The 17778-nt window shown below is 38.5% G+C and overlaps 1 protein-coding gene across 1 annotated transcript in view; it reads left to right on the top strand.

Moving 5' to 3' along the window:
* Nucleotides 1-14013, top strand: part of LOC100889559 (regulator of G-protein signaling 22) — a 47355-nt gene extending 33342 nt beyond the window's left edge. Inside the window, exons 22-24 of the mRNA XM_030983461.1 lie at nucleotides 9182-9416; nucleotides 10945-11028; nucleotides 11983-14013. Of these exons, the coding sequence (XP_030839321.1) occupies nucleotides 9182-9416; nucleotides 10945-11028; nucleotides 11983-12272 (609 nt within the window). The 3' untranslated portion in view covers nucleotides 12273-14013. The remainder of the gene's footprint in view (nucleotides 1-9181; nucleotides 9417-10944; nucleotides 11029-11982) is intronic.
* The last annotated feature ends 3765 nt before the right edge of the window (nucleotides 14014-17778 follow it).

Genomic DNA, 17778 nt, shown 5'->3' with positions numbered 1-17778 from the left:
CTAGATATGCCACTAGAGGTACATGTATGCAGAAGCTGGGTATAGGATTATAGATCAAATTTTTGTTCACATCAATTGTTCATAGTTGGCTAAGTCGGTAAAGCGTCTGTCTGTCAAACCAAAGATCTCTGGTTCGAATCCAACCCAGGCAGATAACTAAAGCCTGCGTTGTGTGTTGACGTGCCCCTCCCTTTGTTTCATAGACACAGGTTAAGTGGAAAATACTTTGTCCCTCGGATAGGACGTAAAATGGGGGCCCTGTGTAGAGGAGAGTCACCATCTTTGCATGTTAAGAACCCACTGAACTATCAGTATAAGTGTAGGGGGAACCCCGGTGTAGTGGCCCACCTCCACACCCCCAATCAGCTATACCAGGAGGAGAGACCCAAGGGCTACAGTGATTCAGTTTGTTTTTTGCCTCCCAGGCACAGGTGATGCCAAATACTTAATAATGAAATAATAATAATAATAGTTAGCAGAACACTTGCGATTACTGCCTGATTTGCACTTTGATCCAATTCACGATTAAAACGTGATTGCAAAAAAACAATATTCATGAGGGTTTTTTTTTTATTTACCTAGAGTTCACTCATGCAGAAAATATTGTCACTACCTTTTGTGAGATCCGATTGAATACACGCTTGCCCATAATTTTGTTTTTTCATAAAATCATGCACATATTCTGAAAGTATTATTTTGGAAGATATTTTCTAAGTGTTTATTTGTTTTGATTATCTGTTGTAGTGATGATATTGCTAATGAAGGTGATGATAAAGGTAGAGTGATGCTGGTATCCAAATGATGAAGATGATGATGCCGCTGATGGTGAAAGTGATGCTAGTGATGACAGTGATGATGATGACGATGATAGTAATGATGATAAACCATGAAAGTGATGATGGTGATTATGATGATGATGATGATGGGGATGATGATGGTGATTATGATGATGATGATGATGATGATGATGGGGATGATGATGGTGATGATGATGGTGATTATGATGATGATGATGATGGGGATGATGATGATGGTGATGGTGATGATGATGGTGATTATGATGATGATGATGATGATGATGATGGGGATGATGATGATGATGATGATGATGATGGGGATGATGATGATGAAAATGGTGACAAAGATGATAGTGATGACGATAATGATGACGGTGATAGCGATGATAGTGATGATGAAAGTGATAGTGGTGATTATAATAATGACGATGATTAGGACGATGATAGTGATGGAGGTTGTGGTGATGACGATAATGATGACGGTGATAGCGATGATAGTGATGATGAAAGTGATAGTTGTGATTATGATAATGACGATGATGAGGACGATGATAGTGATGGAGGTTGTGGTGATGACGATAATGATGACGGTGATAGCGATGATAGTGATGATGAAAGTGATAGTTGTGATTATGATAATGACGATGCAATCCCACTTCTGCAATTATTGTCAAGATATACAAAATAGCCACAACGACTCTCATAAATGAGTTTTACAGACTTTTATTTGACAACTACACCAACATCTAAATTCATAGACATCTGCTGTTACAGAAATATTACATATACGTACGGTCATTTAATTACTCCAATACCCAAAAGTGTAATCCCGTCTAAAGTTAATTTCCCAATTCATATAAATCTGCTGTTACACAAATATTACAAATACGTACAGTCATTTAATTATTCCAATACCCACGAGTGTAATTCGTACAAGTTAACTTCCCAGTTTTTAAAGTGTCCGAAATTAAGACAATTGTCCGAAATAAGGCGAAAGCCTTTTGCTTGGTATTTGCTATATCAAAAGATCAAATACCGACATAGTTCCTACGACGATTCGATGCTTGAAGACTCGTGAAGGTTGATATCCCGTAATCGCTTGTTACGGCAATCGGTCACGTGCTTCAAGATCCCGGATATACTGACTCGGCGGTTCTCGGATGCTAATTCGACGATCCGATGCTTGGATGCTAATTCGACGATTCGATGCTTGGATGCTAATTCGACGATTCGATGCTTGGATGCTAATTCGACGATTCGATGCTTGGATGCTATTTCGATGACGCTCAGCGTGCTACTAGTTAGTAGTGAAGAACGTTCTTGTCCGCTCTTACGGATATAAATGAAATTATCAATATATCCTTCAAAATACATGATATTTAATTTCTACGGTTTCAACACTTATTTATAATACTCATTTTCGAATAAAGCAAACGATGAAATAATAAAGGTTATTTCACCAGACTTTCTTTATCCGGTTATAACAAAACCAACATTCCACTACACTTTCATTTCATTATTAACTAGGGTCACCAATCTAACTGACCCGGGCAAAAATAGATTTAATTGCTATGTCAGAAGATCCAAAACCGACATGGTTTCTACGAGGAATAGAACCCTGGAGACTTGTGTCGGAAGGATGATGACCCACAAACTTAATCAATCATTATAAGAATTCCGTTATGTCAATAAAAATTCGTTAGAGAAATTAAGTCATTTCTAGCACAATAATTTCAATAATAACTTGTTTCTCATCATTACTACTAGGTTGTACTGCGTTAATTCATTAACACAAAATAAAATGTTCTTTTACATATAATTTCAAAATGTATGCATGAAGCGTTAAAGCATTTATATCAATAAACGTATATAATTATCCCTATCGAACGACGCTCAGGAGAACGATATTTCATGAACGGCTCTTTCGTCACGTGTTCGTGAATAATTACTTTTGATACACATACGAGCTAATTTGCTCTAACATGGTGCTTCTTGCACACTGTAAACATGTAAATTATCTGAATCTCATTATCACACATAGGTTATGTATAGAAAGCTACTTACAGTTATGTTGACAAAATTGTGCCAATGGCAGGAAAATCGAGGTTCTGGGCTACATGGAGGATACCTCTCATACCGGTGTCGCCTGAGGAAAAGGACTGCTTGCGCCGAATACAAAATCAAGGCTCTGGTAGCAACTTCCACAACACACATAAGGGTACCTGTTCAAGACCTCTCACACGTCCAGCTACAACCTCGTCTTCTAGTCAACTGCACTGATTTAAGTCCACACGTACACACCTTTAAGCATTCTCGGCACCACACCCTAATTTGCATATATTCAGACAAGCGAAATATTTTCTATCACTAACGCCCTCTAATGTCTAGATGACCTTGAAAATAGGAAAACAAATAAAATAAGAACAAATTTCCCATTTTACTCTGACAATTTACCCCCTTTTTCAGAAAATATTTTGGGACTCTAACATTAACCAACACAAAATGTGTACTTCTACATTCCCTTTATATTCAGCAAATACGACTCATATAGTCTGCTCCTACGTTTTCTTTACCCTTTATCGCTTGTACGCGATATCTGTAAGACTGTAAGGCAAGCGCCCATCTGAGTACACGTCCGTTCGCGAGCTTCCCTCGACGAAGAGCGCGAAGAGGTTCGTGGTCAACCTCGAGTACGAATTCCCTACCGTAGAGATAGGCTTCGAATTTTTGTACTGCCCAGACTACAGCAAGACACTCTCGCTCGATGGTAGAGTATCTCGTTTCTCGATCCAACAACTTTCTACTTGCAAACGCCACCGGAAACTTTTCATCGTCGAACTCCTGTAATAAGACTGCACCTATACCAGTCTCGGAGGCGTCAGTTCGAAGTATGAATGGGCGGTCGACATCAGGCAGATGCAAGATTGGAGCATTTGAGATCTTGCTCTTGAGACATCGAAAAGCTCTCTCTTCAGTCTCTCCCCACTCTACGGTGTTTGATTTGCCTTTCTTCGTCAGATTCGTCAGGGGTACGGCTATTTCTGCGAAGCATGGTACGAACTTCCGATAGTAACTCGCTAGGCCGAGAAATGACCTCAGCTGTCGTTTCGTTTCGGGCCTTGGTGCTTCTTGTACCGCCTGAATCTTATTCGTCATCGGTTGGAGCTTTCCACCACCAACCCTATGTCCCAAGAAATCTAGAGACTCTTGAGCAAGACTACACTTGCTCGGCTTTGCCTTCATATTGGCTGTGCGTAAGCGACTTAGGAGTTCTTTCAGAACCTCAAGATGTTTCTCCCAAGAAACTGTGTGTACCAAGATATCATCAATGAAGTTATGAACTCCATCAAGATCACGAAGTAAAGTTCGCATAACTCTACTAAAGGTGGCCGGGGCATTAATCAAACCAAATGGCATTGTCTTGAATTGGAAAAGGCCATTAGGGGTGATAAAGGCTGTACGGGGTTTGGCATTCTCAGTAAGGGGAATTTGCCAGTATCCTTTAGTGAGATCCAGTTTGCTGAAGTAGTGATCCTTCGCTAACGCAGTGAAGATTTCCTCTTGGTCCGGTATGGGCTCTGCGTCTGATACTGTGTTCATATTCAGCTTACGGTAATCACAGCAAAATCGGTTAGACCCGTCCGGCTTCTTGACTAAAACCACCGGAGAGGCATATGGGGATGATGATGGCTCAATCACCCCAAGCTCGAGCATCTCTTTGACTTTGTCACCAACCACCTGTCGGAGAGCGTGAGGAAGAGGATAGGGCTTGGACTTTACCGGTCGAGGATCTGTCAACTTGATGTCGTGGTGACCCAAACTGGTCACACTAGGAACATCTGTAAAAACGTCCGAATAATTACCGATAAGTCGCCTCAGCTGACTATTCTGCTCCTCAGAAAGTGTGTCTCCGATGCAGACATCAGCAACTGTCTGAGTCTGTCTCAGGCTGGGGACTTCGATGAGTTGCTCGTTTACCCTCATCTTGGTTGTCGTCTGTGCATCTTCGTCATCATTGACCTCGTCAATTTCTTCAATGACAGATACACCTGCTACTGCTGGATATTTTATTCCAGCATCTGAATTATTATCGTCTCGACGATAATAAGCCTTGGGAAGATTCGCATGGAAAGTAGTTATCCTTGACCCAAGGTCAACTCTGTAGTCGAGTTTACCAACTCTACCTACTACCTTGAAAGGGCCTTTCCAGTGCATCAGTAACTTATTCCTGTCTGTAGGAAGTAGTAGTAACACCTCATCTCCAACCTTGAAAGACCTAGCCTTGGCTTTCTTGTTGTACTGCGCTCGATACGCAGACTGCGATTTCGTCAGTTGCTCTTTCACAAGCTTGACTGTATTTTCCAACTTCTCACGCAGATCCATCACATACTGGTATGTGGTTTTTGTCTCAGCATCCGTGCTTTCATCATTTGCCCAAAGTTCCCGCAGGATCATCAAGGGGCCCCTCACCGCTCGTCCATAGAGAAGTTCGAATGGAGAGAATCCTGTGCTGTCGTGAGGTGCTTCGCGATATGCGAAGAGGAGTGCATCTATATATCGATCCCAGTCAGTGGGTCTCTCCTCCGCCATCTTCTTAAGCATCTGTTTAAGCGTCCCGTTAAACTTCTCAACGAGACCATTACAGGCCGGATGATAGGGAGTTGTAGTAAGGTGGCGTACTGACATTAGCCTATTCACTTCTTGCATCACATCTGACACGAACTGTGTCCCACGGTCGGTTAACATCTCACGGGGAAATCCAACTCTAGTGAAGATGCTGAAAAGAGCTTCCGCTACGGACACTGTATCTATGTTCTTAAGTGGAACAGCTTCAGGATACCTTGTCGCGTAGTCCATGAGCGTCAGTATATACCGACAACCTCGTGACGTCATAGGAGCGATAGGGCCAACAATGTCAACGGCCACACGGTGAAATGGCTCATCAATTAAGGGAGTAACCCCCAATGGTACTTTCCTTACCGTACCCTTGTACACTGGGCGCTGGCACACATCACACGACCTACAAAATCGAGATGTGTCCGCTCTTACACCACCCCAGAAGAAATTCTGTAAGATTCTTTCTGCGGTTTTATGTGATCCTAGGTGCCCACCCAATAGACACTCATGTGCAAGCCGCAGAATCTGTCCTCTGAATTTACAAGGAACAACTAGCTGATGGTTGACATCACCTGATGCGGATTGGAACTCGCGATATAACAATCCTTGTTTTCTTCGAAAGAGTGACCGGTTCCCATTTCTAGTCGTCTTGACTACTCCCGATTCGGCTTGCTCTCGTATACGCCCCAACGTTGCATCATTAGCTTGCTCTTTTCGGAACTCTTCAGCGGTAGCAACGTCAGTCTGCTTTGGTACCTTCAACTTTTGGATAGGTTTGCTTTCTTTCTTCCGCTGATTTCTTGTCTCTACAGCTAGACATGTATCACCATTCCAGTCTTCGTCCGGATCATTCGGTTCTCGAACACCTGGAATATTCCCAAGAACTACATCATAGATAGGATTATCCACACACAATGCTTCCACCTCACCAATGAAGAAGGGTGAGTCAAGCGTTACCTTAGCAACGGGGAACGTCCTCATAGTACGATCTATCATGAGGCACCTCCTCTCTTCCCCAGCAAATTGGTCTGGCTTGATAAGTCCCATCTTCACAAATGTTGTGGAACATCCGCTATCCCTCAAGACTTTGACACGCGTGCCGTTGATGATCCCTTCTTTGACTGGCATAAGCTGGAGGGGTTTAGCTCCACCAGCACCACTAACTATCGGCAATGCCAACTCCGATTGTATCTCAGTGACTTCTCCTTCTACATCTGTACATGAGAAACAAGACATTATTACCAAACATGCATTAACATCGTACATTTCCGACTCATGACGATTCACCCTTCTTTTATCCCGACCAGTCGACTCCTGGAGTGAATCTGTATCTCTGTCATGGACCTGTCTCTGAGGTTGCTTCGGCATGCTCGACGTCCTGTCCGATTCACTCTGAATCTCAGCTCCCGCAGCTGCAACCTCTTTCCTCTTCCGTTGCGTGCAATGCTTTGCCTGATGCCCTAGTTTCCCACAGATAAAACAACCACCAGGACGGCTTTGCGACCTGTCCGATGGTTTCGAGCCTGCTGGTTTCGAGCCTGCATGCAGAGGAGGAGAAGTGGGTTTAATGGTGTGTGACTTACCAGTCCCACCCTGCCATCCCGATCTTGCTTCTACAAAGCAGTCGGCAATCTCTATGACTTCCTTGAGTCCCTTCGGCTTTCGTTCCTTTATGAAAGTCTCCATATCTTTCGAGCAGGTAGTGTAAAACTGCTCTATAAGGAACAGCTCCACTACATCGGTGAACGTCTTCTGGCGTCCCGACATCTCAATCCATTTATCAACATAACTCCTGAGCCTAATGATAAATTGCTCGGCTGTCTCACCCGAATCAGGTTTCGAACTCCGAAATTTCTTTCTGAAACCGTCACTAGTAAGCGAGTACCGCTGCAATATCGCTGTCTTCACTACATTATAATCTTGAGCATCGTCTTCACTCAACCGGGAGTAAGTATCCAAGGCTTTTCCCGTTAACAGAGCACTTAAATTTACAGCCCAAACATTTGACGGCCACTTTTGCGCAACCGCATAACGTTCAAATCTAAGTAAATAAACATCTAATTTGTCTTTACCACAAACAAATGAGGGAAGTTTAGGGGGACGAATATTATGAGTACTGTTACTCCTATCCTGGTTACCTCGTTGCTCAAGCTTTACACTTTCTATTTTCAACCTAATTTCTGCCAATTCTTTTTCCTCCTTCAATTGCTCACGCTCTTCTGCTCTCTTATCCCTCTCTCTGTCCTGTTCTACCTTTAAGAAATCCCTTAATTCTAAACCTGTGAGTCCCAAAGATTCCCCAATCGTTACTAACTTTTCAACATCCATGTCAAACACTCACAGTCATTCACATGAGAACTTACCACCAGAGCCAGAAACAATTTAGCAGCGCGTGGAGAGCGACGATGTGGAAGGCGAACGTGCACCAGTCACCAGGTATCCTGCATGTACCTCCAGTTGATTACCTCTAACCTGTAATACAGTAGGTAACATACAAAGAAAATATTATACAGAAACATATGCACACTATAGATATTAAATGCAAGTTCCAGAAATATCCTATAGTCGTTCAAATATTAGAAATCCCAGCTATAATAACATACCCTATTGTAATCCTAACAATTTTAATTTTTTTTCGCCGGTCCTGGCAAGGTCGCCAATTATTGTCAAGATATACAAAATAGCCACAACGACTCTCATAAATGAGTTTTACAGACCTTTATTTGACAACTACACCAACATCTAAATTCATAGACATCTGCTGTTACAGAAATATTACATATACGTACGGTCATTTAATTACTCCAATACCCAAAAGTGTAATTCGTACAAGTTAACTTCCCAGTTTTTAAAGTGTCCGAAATGAATACAAGTGTCCGAAATGAATACAAGTGTCCGAAATGAATACAAGTGTCCGAAATGAAGACAATTGTCCGAAATAAGGCGAAAGCCTTTTGCTTAGTATTTGCTATATCAGAAGATCAAATACCGACATAGTTCCTACAACGATTCGATGCTTGAAGACTTGTGAAGGTTGATGTCCCGTAATCGCTTGTTACGGCAATCGGTCACGTGCTTCAAGATCCCGGATATACTAACTAGTAGCAAGCATCGAATCGTCGAAATAAGCATCCAAGCATCGAATCGTCGAATTAGCATCCAAGCATCGAATCGTCGAATTAGCATCCAAGCATCGGATCGTCGAATTAGCATCCGAGAACCGCCTAGTCAGTATATCCGGGATCTTGAAGCACGTGACCGATTGCCGTAACAAGCGATTACGGGACATCAACCTTCACAAGTCTTCAAGCATCGAATCGTTGTAGGAACTATGTCGGTATTTGATCTTCTGATATAGCAAATACTAAGCAAAAGGCTTTCGCCTTATTTCGGACAATTGTCTTCATTTCGGACACTTGTATTCATTTCGGACACTTGTATTCATTTCGGACACTTGTATTCATTTCGGACACTTTAAAAACTGGGAAGTTAACTTGTACGAATTACACTTTTGGGTATTGGAGTAATTAAATGACCGTACGTATATGTAATATTTCTGTAACAGCAGATGTCTATGAATTTAGATGTTGGTGTAGTTGTCAAATAAAGGTCTGTAAAACTCATTTATGAGAGTCGTTGTGGCTATTTTGTATATCTTGACAAGGACGATGATAGTGATGGAGGTTGTGGTGATGACGATGATGAGGACGATGATAGTGATGATATTGATGATGGTGATATCCACTTTATTCTTTTATTCCTGCTAGGACTTTGCCAAACAGAATGCACCAAAGGAAGACGAGCACCTCTCTGCTATAGCTAGCAGTCTGAATTCAAGACGTATGTCAACCCGTCTCTCTAGCATCATACCAGGATTCCTGGAAGAAGAGGAAGAAGAAGAAGAGGAGAAAGTACTCTGGAAGTATTCTGACTACGTGCAAGGGATTGAGAGGGAGAAGCAGCTACTCAATGGTGATGATAGAGCCTCAAGTCTTATGTCAGGTATGTTTTGTGGATATTTATGATTGTTTTATTTTTTAAACCAGTCAATATCAAGCAAAGACCACATTATTCATGCAGAAATTGAAACTGGCACCGTGTCATCAAAGTGGCATTTTTTGTTCCTACTTTGATGACACGGTGCCAGTTTCAATTTCTGCATGAATAATGTGGTCTTTGCTTGATATTGACTGGTTTAAAAAATAAAACAATCATAAATATCCACAAATTTTTTTTGAAAATGACCATGTAACCGCCTTTTCATGTTGCCGTCTTGCATAGTACCTCTCCTTGAAGTTCCAGTATATGATAGGACATTTAGTCTTTATTCGATTTCCAGTATGTATGATAGAGCAAACTTATTTTTGAAAATGTTTAGGATTTTTCTCAATCGCACACATGCATATTCACAGCTCGCACAGAAAATCATTACAAACTGTCCAAATTTATTAAATTAGTTAAAACAGTTGAAATTGCTTCTAGCCTTTTTCCTACTATTTTATTTCCATTTATTCTCACACATACATGTACTTTATGTTTCATAATGGCCTCAAAACATTTAAAAAATTGATTCTAGACTTTATTGATCATTATGACAGTTAGGGTGTCAGTTTACTTATGTTTGTTGTTGAGTTTATTGGTTTCACATTTCACATATATTTCACAAATATAATACAGATAACAAAATATACATAAAAGACATAATGTTTCATAATTTAAAAAAAAATGATTATAGTAATTAACAAGGTTACATTTTAATATCATTTAAAGGAAAACCCAGACAAAAGTACAAACAGTGAAATGTGCTGGAACCTATAGAAAAGCAGAGCTTGTAAAGAATAGGTTCCTGAGAGACTTGAAAAAATGACAGGGACAGAAAATGTTTACTGTAGAGAGAAGTACACAATTAAAATTAAGACGGCAGTAATTTGACCAATAATTGTTTGGATTTCAATAAAGTACAACACTGAAAAAAAAGGGGGGGGGGGGAAGAAAAAAAACAACACTAAAACGAAGAGAAGTAACCAGCCAATAAATGGCAGAGTATGCACCTATTTCCTCCACATGTTTGCACCACCTGAACGTTTACAAAAATCAAACACTAGAAATCATAAATTATTCATTCCTGTTAAAATTCTCTTATGTCACACAGGCAAAAGAACGCCTAAAATTGCAGGCTTTGGGCACATTAGATTAATTTTATACATTATTTCATCATCATTCCAAATATGTTTACACTTTTTGAAATATTCTAGATATAGATGTTTACTAAATGGCCCCAAAGATATGTTGTGGAAAAGTTTTAACAGGAGTCCTGATAAACATTGATGTGTAGATGTAAACATTCAGATTGATCAGATATGTTTTATTAAAGATAAATTGCAACTGGTAAATTGTTACAAGTACAGTTACAAAAGGGGTAAAAAAAAAATAATGATAATAAATGAAGATAATCTAAGGATTATAAGAAGGTATATTCTTGGAATGCAAATAGATTCTATTCAATTGATGATTAATGTTTATCTTTCAGCTATTGAATGCTTAGCTGAAGATCAATACTTGGCGCACTCGGAGAAAGCTGCTAAGAATTGCCTGAATGAATCTGAAAAACACGGTAAGACCAGAGAGTATTCAAAATTCCATAACTATCGGGGCTTTTTTCATCCGATTTTGATGAGACTTTGACTGTTTGTTTTTTAATTGTTATCTTTTTATTCAATTAAACTTGCAAATGGGCCACTTTGTTGTCTACCTGGTTTGTTCTTTTCCCTTGTGGGGCTCTTGGAATGTGCATTTGCAATCTGTAATAGTAATCAGCTGGATTTATATAGCGCTTGATACCAAATACAGTCTCTAAGCGCTTTACAGATATTATTACCCCGGTCATCGGATTCATTCACGCACAATGTGCACCATCTCCACTCCCTGGGGAGTATTACTACCATATGGTCGCCATGAGGGCATGGGCAATTACTAACACAGATGCTCTGTCATCCTACTGGGTCCCCATTTCTCTCTCGGGTCTTGAGTGGCAAATTTAGATTAATGCTTTGTCAACAGACATTAATTATTGCCATGTCGGGGATAGAACCACAACTTTTTAATTTCCAAGTCATGTGCTTAAACCACTCGACTACAACACTTCTAAGAATAAATCAAAATCAGATATAAGATAAGACTGTGTGTGTTTTTTTTTTCCTTCTTTATTATGCTACCAGTGAAATTCCAGATTGGTTTTATTTGATCTGGGGGGTGTTTCATAAAGCAATTTGTAAAGTTACGCATGCCTTTACGAACGACTTGTATATGAAGTGCCAGATAGGATGCCCAAAATTGTTTCAGATATTTTCAATAACCTCAATTAAATTATGGCAAAAAATATACTTTGCATTAAAACTGTTTGTTATCATAAGAATGTTAATCTACATCTGCACAGTTCAACTTTAGTTGATGTATTTGATAATGATTGAGCATCCCATTTGGCTTTTCATACACAAGTCATTCGTAAAGTCATGCGTAACTTTACGAACAGCTATATTAAACACTCCTCTGCTTTGATTGGTTTCAGGAAAGGGAAAGCTCAAATCTAACATGAAAGAAGTGAAAGGTAGACGTAGCCCTGCTTCCAGCATCAGATCAGACCAGCCATTGCTTAGCAGCTCAGCAGGCCAAGCTGATCCCAAGTATGGTGTCAAGAAACGTGTCACACTCGTTGAGCCAGTTAAACCAGCTCATCTCAGAGGAGGATTGAAGAATGCTGTAGGCCCCAATGGTGACATGGGGTCAAAGGTCAGAGGTCAAGGTAGGCCAAAATCACCCGGTCAGGTCTTACAACCTGTAAAGCCAAAGAAGAAGTGAAGTCAAGATGAATAACAGTATTATTAGGAGTATATGTTATCAGTTCACCAGAAAAGCTGGTCAAAGGTCTTCAATTTTTGTTGTTGTTAGTGTTTCAAGTTTCAAGTTTCAAGTTGTTTTATCTTTCTTTCTTTCATAACACACATTACAAATATGACATGAATAGTGAACAGAATATGGCGTTACAAATAGAAAGATGAGGTGACCTTGGTTGAAAGCAAGGCTTGTGGATTTAAGGTCCCTCATGAGTAGCTTATGAGTCGGTAACGATCGTAGAAATGCTGTCTGATGGAAATCTCTGATATCAAATCTATCTTCTTACCATTATTTTTCTAAAGTTCAGACTGAAAACGCCTTGAATTATGCATTATTTCTAATAACGCCATCTTTTCTCACTCCTGATATTTGTTTTCATTGATGGAAGGAAGGTATGGCGGCAAACTCAAGTGCCTGCTCGCCTGTGTGCTCACTACTCTTGTTTATCTTTGAGGCTGATTTACTCTGAGAATAATTCTCTCTTCATCTTTTTTTATATTTTCTCAAGAATTACCCATGAATGTATATACACTTATATTAGTCTAAAGCTTATTAGAAACAGAATTCACTTTCTGGTGAACTGATATGTCTATGCTTTGAAGAGTTATGTCACAACAGAACATCATATATATAGAGAGAGAGAGAGAGAGGGAGAGGGGGTGGGCAGGAGAGATTTAAACATAACAGGCAGTGAGAGATATAGCCTGGCCCAGAGGAGAAGGGCAATGAGCTGTGAAGGAAACACAGTTTTGCCTACATTACAGGATAATACATTTATAGTTTATGGATAATCATGTACTAGCAATATCAAAGTCATGCAGCTGGTTAGGAAACACAACAGGTTTTTATACAATTACTTCCACTAAGCTTTCTTATCATGAACACATGTGGAATATGCAATGAAATTGGCTGAATTTTTATATATAATATTTTTGTACATATATTTGTTTGAGAGGATGTAAAGTATATTTTCAAAGCCTTTTGAATGAAGTATGTCATTGTGCTTTAAGATCTTCCTAAAGAATTGTTGTTTGTGCTTATTTGATGAAAAATTGCTTGTAAGTCACCTTATCAAATCAATTTTCAATAATCAAAGATTATCCAGTATTTAAGATTTAAAGGAAATGTCAAAAATGTTATCTGATCAGAAGCAGAGTTTAAGCAAAATCAGATATAAGATAAGACTGTTATGATGATTAGAATGACAAGATCCCTACAGTTATGAGATCGCTAATGGTGCGTAAATTATGATGGGAGAACTCTCTATTTTTCTATACACAAAATAAAAGTACTTTTCCCTTTTTTTCACACGCTTTGAGCAGATTGATTAATGTGTGTCATAAAAATGTCTCTTTGTTTATGAAAATCAGGAAAAAGTGTACGTTAATGAATATGACATGGAAATGGTAGAGTTTGTGTGTAGGATCACACATCATGGCTGCATTGCCTGTGGGGAATTCCCTCTTATTGCTGCTTTCATTTTGTATTCACAGATAAAATAAGGAAAGAGAGATTTTGGTGTGTACACATGTACTTTTTATGGTTTACATGCATAAGAAAAATGACCATGTGAGAGCTGTCAAAATATCACCTATGAACATAATTTATTTTTACTTGCGCAATGAACACTTTTTACTACTCGATTCTAAAACCGTTTGGGACCTCTTTTTTGGAGGCTCACACATTGCAGCACGGTAGGCCTACACTCGTTCACAGCACTACACAACAGTACGAAAATACTCTACCCAGAGGTACTTGCTGTACTTGCACTGGAAGAAGAAGAGGACTGTATCACTAAAGTTATCAGAAGGGAATATCTTTACATGTATGATGGCTCTCACACAAATCCAAGTACTTAAACATTATAATAACATTGGAGTAGTATTTTTACATACCGGTAAATGTATATGTATGTATATATATTTATATGGGTGTCATGTCAGAGTTGAGAATTCCCGCACTTTATATTTACACTGTTGCTCATAAAGGTGGAATTTTTTTTTTTTTATTCCAATTTATGGAATTATTTTAAAAATAATGTAAAAATAATAGATCTTGATAATAATATACATTCTCAAATTTTATTGAATAATAATTTGCCAAATATGTGTTTTGCGTGACTGCTAAAGCATGTGTTTGGTACTATGCTTATCAATTAGGGGACCTATGCCCTTAAGTCATAAATGACAGTAATGAGGATTAATGCCCCACAAAAGGGCACTAATATAGCACATCGACACGGTTTTGATCCTGGGGCCTCACAGTTACGAGGCCATTGCTTTGTCACTGAACCATGACTGTACGCAGTGGGGGCTAGGGTAGGGGGCAGTTTCCATAAATTCAAAACAAAAACAGAAAATACAATAAATTTTCAATAATTTATTGCATTTAACCCCGGTGCTTAACATTAAAAGAAATTATGTGTGCCTATGCCTTGAGCCATAATGCATGGCCGTCCAGAGGATTTTTTTATGTTGGGGACCGGGGTAAAATGCAATAAATTATTGAAAATTTATTGCATTTTCTGTTTTTTTTTTAAATTTATGGAAACTGCCCCCTACCCTAGCCCCCGCTGCGTACAGTCATGGTTCAGTGACAAAACAATGGCCTCGTAACTGTGAGGCCCCAGGATCAAAACCGTGTCGATGTGCTATATTAGTGCCCTTTTGTGGGGCATTAATCCTCATTACTGTCATTTATGACTTGAGAGCGTAGGTCCCCTAGTTGATAAGCATAGTAGCATACACATGCTTTAGCAGTTCCGCAAAACACACATTGGCAAGTTATTATTCAATAAAATCTGAGAATGTATACTATTATCTATATCTATTATTTTTAAATAATTTTTAAAATAATTCCATAAATTGGGGTAAAACTAAAATATTCCACCTTTATGAGCGACAGTGTATATGGGTGTATATATATGTATATGGGTGTATATGTATATAAATGATATATTTTCAAGATATTTTGTTTTTGAAATGTGTGGTTTTCCAGGTCTCTGTGGTTTTCCAGGTCCCTGTAACCAAGGCAACCCATTCTGATGCAGACCATTGAACATTATCTATGCAAATGAATCCATTTTGATTAATATCTGATAGAAATTCAAGTACATGACTACAGAAATCATAATAATTATTAGAGTTGCAATATGCCTATGCCCACCCACCGAAGGTAGTGCCGGAGGCATTATATTTTTGGGTTGTCCATCTGTCCGTACGTTCGTTTAACTGTTCAAGCCATGACATTCAGGCGGAGGCATATTAGAGATGCAGAATTTGCTTATTGTCTTGTTGATAATGTTACATGCTAGACAGAGGTATTTCTGCAGAACAGAGGGGCATTTCACAAAGATCCTAAGTTGAACTTAACTCTAAGTTAGACTTAAACATTATAAAGAGTCATTCAAAAGCGTAAATTCACGTATTTTAGACTTTTTATAAATTCCACATCAAGAACATGAAATCCCTGTTGGTAATGGAAAATATTATTGAATTGAATCAACATTTTATGCCTTTTAAAATAACTTTTACAAAATATATTCATAGATGCATGCCAACGGCTTTCCATAATTGTTAAGTCTAACTTAGAGATAAGTTCAACCTAGGATCTTTGTGAAACACCCCCAAGTTGATTTCTAATTTATGGATGTCTCATCTGTGAATGAGTAAAGTAACTAGATTACAACAACTTTCTAAATAATCTATGTGTTTTTCAATAATTAAATTTGTATGCCTCTGCTCATCGAAGGTAGTGCTGGAGCCTGGAGGCATTATGTGTCAGGTTGTTCGTACGTCCATCTAATTCACTTTCTTGTTATTACGATATCTCAAGAACCACTTGAGATATGAACGTCAAAATTCATGATAGCTAGTATGTCCCTTATGCTACGGTCACAAAGGTTCGTACGAACGTTAATTTTGTATGAATCTCCCTGTTTTTCAATTGTCTTCCCGAATTTCCATTGTCTGAAAATTGTTTGTATGGCATTCGTAGCAGTTCGTAATGGCATTTGTGACCGAGGCTTAAGGAAGACAATCTGGGGCCCGTTTCATAAAACTTTTTATCTATAACAAAAGCTAAATTTCTATGACAAATTTGCTCTCAACCAATCACATGCCATGATTTCAGTAGCTTATAACAGTAGCTTGTAACTATTGATATCAAGTTTTATGAAACGGGGCCCTGATCAGGTTTGGGCGTAACTAGATCAAAGGTCAAGGGTCAAATTTCTGAAAAGACAGGTATTATCCTCATCACAATATCTCAAGAACCACTTGAACTTTTAACTTAGGGACAGTGAGTATCATCATAGGAAGATCATCTGATTAGATCTTGGAATAAGTGGATCAAAGGTCATACATGTCAACGTCAAAGGTCATACATGTCAATGGCTGAAATTACTTTAATATCTCAAGAACAACTAGGTATGACCTTTCAAAGATTATCACCACAGGAAGATTACCTAATTATATTTTAAGGTAAGTAGCACAAAGATCAAAGGTCATAGAGGATATTTTACATTAAAAGTATTAACCTTGTTATCATAATATGTCAAGACCTTTTGTACTAAATTTAGGGGGAGGCACAGAGATTGGCTATTATATATAGTGTTGAAATGTTCATACATTCCATGTTATCTATGCACATTTTTCCTCTATTTTCTTCCATGCTAAGCATATTTTAAGATGATATACTTGACATACTGGTAACATAAAAACTGATGTTGATTTAGATTGTTTTTACCATTTAAATGGTTATTTTTTAAAGTGCATACTAGCATACATTCTTATTCAGGAGTTTTGCTGGGTGGTAATTGGTATTTAAAATATTTAGGTAAAACTGTTTATGGGATACAAAATGTTACAGTAAATCTATATTTCTAATTTAAGCAGTATCTTTTATATTTCATGTTATGTAATTTATGAAAAGCGCACTGATATGCCTTAGGACAGGAATTGTGCTATATAATTGTTAAGTATTATTATTATTTTTAATTGCCAATAATGCTTTTGTATATTTGAACAAAGATATAAGTGGATTGTAAAAGAATGTGTATATATATAACTGTACTCTATGGCCGAATTCACAAAGGAGGTTTACATTTAACCCATGGTTTAAACCTTCATTTACATAACCCATGGTTTAAAAATTAGCACAAAATAAGTGTACCTTGCCTTGCGCTTGTCTTATATTGGACCTCTTGACTGTCTCACGCTTATTTTGCGCTAATTTTAGACCATGGGTTATGTAAATGAGAGTTTAAAACTCCTTTGTTTATTTGAGCCTATATGTTTGACAGTGTGATGTGTTGTTTGTATTATAGTGAAATATCCTTGCCAACGAGAGGTTTCAGAGAACTAGCTATTGGTGTGTGTGTGTGTTGTTGTTGTTTTCTTTATCAATGGAAGTAAATATTGTTTCTTATGTTCAAGCTCATATATGTACATACATACAGTCAAACCTTACT

This window comes from Strongylocentrotus purpuratus, unplaced genomic scaffold (genome assembly GCF_000002235.5).
Source record: "Strongylocentrotus purpuratus isolate Spur 01 unplaced genomic scaffold, Spur_5.0 spur5_scaffold_13, whole genome shotgun sequence".
Classification (NCBI taxonomy): Eukaryota; Metazoa; Echinodermata; class Echinoidea; order Camarodonta; family Strongylocentrotidae; genus Strongylocentrotus; species Strongylocentrotus purpuratus.
This window is presented reverse-complemented; position numbering and strand designations above follow the sequence as displayed.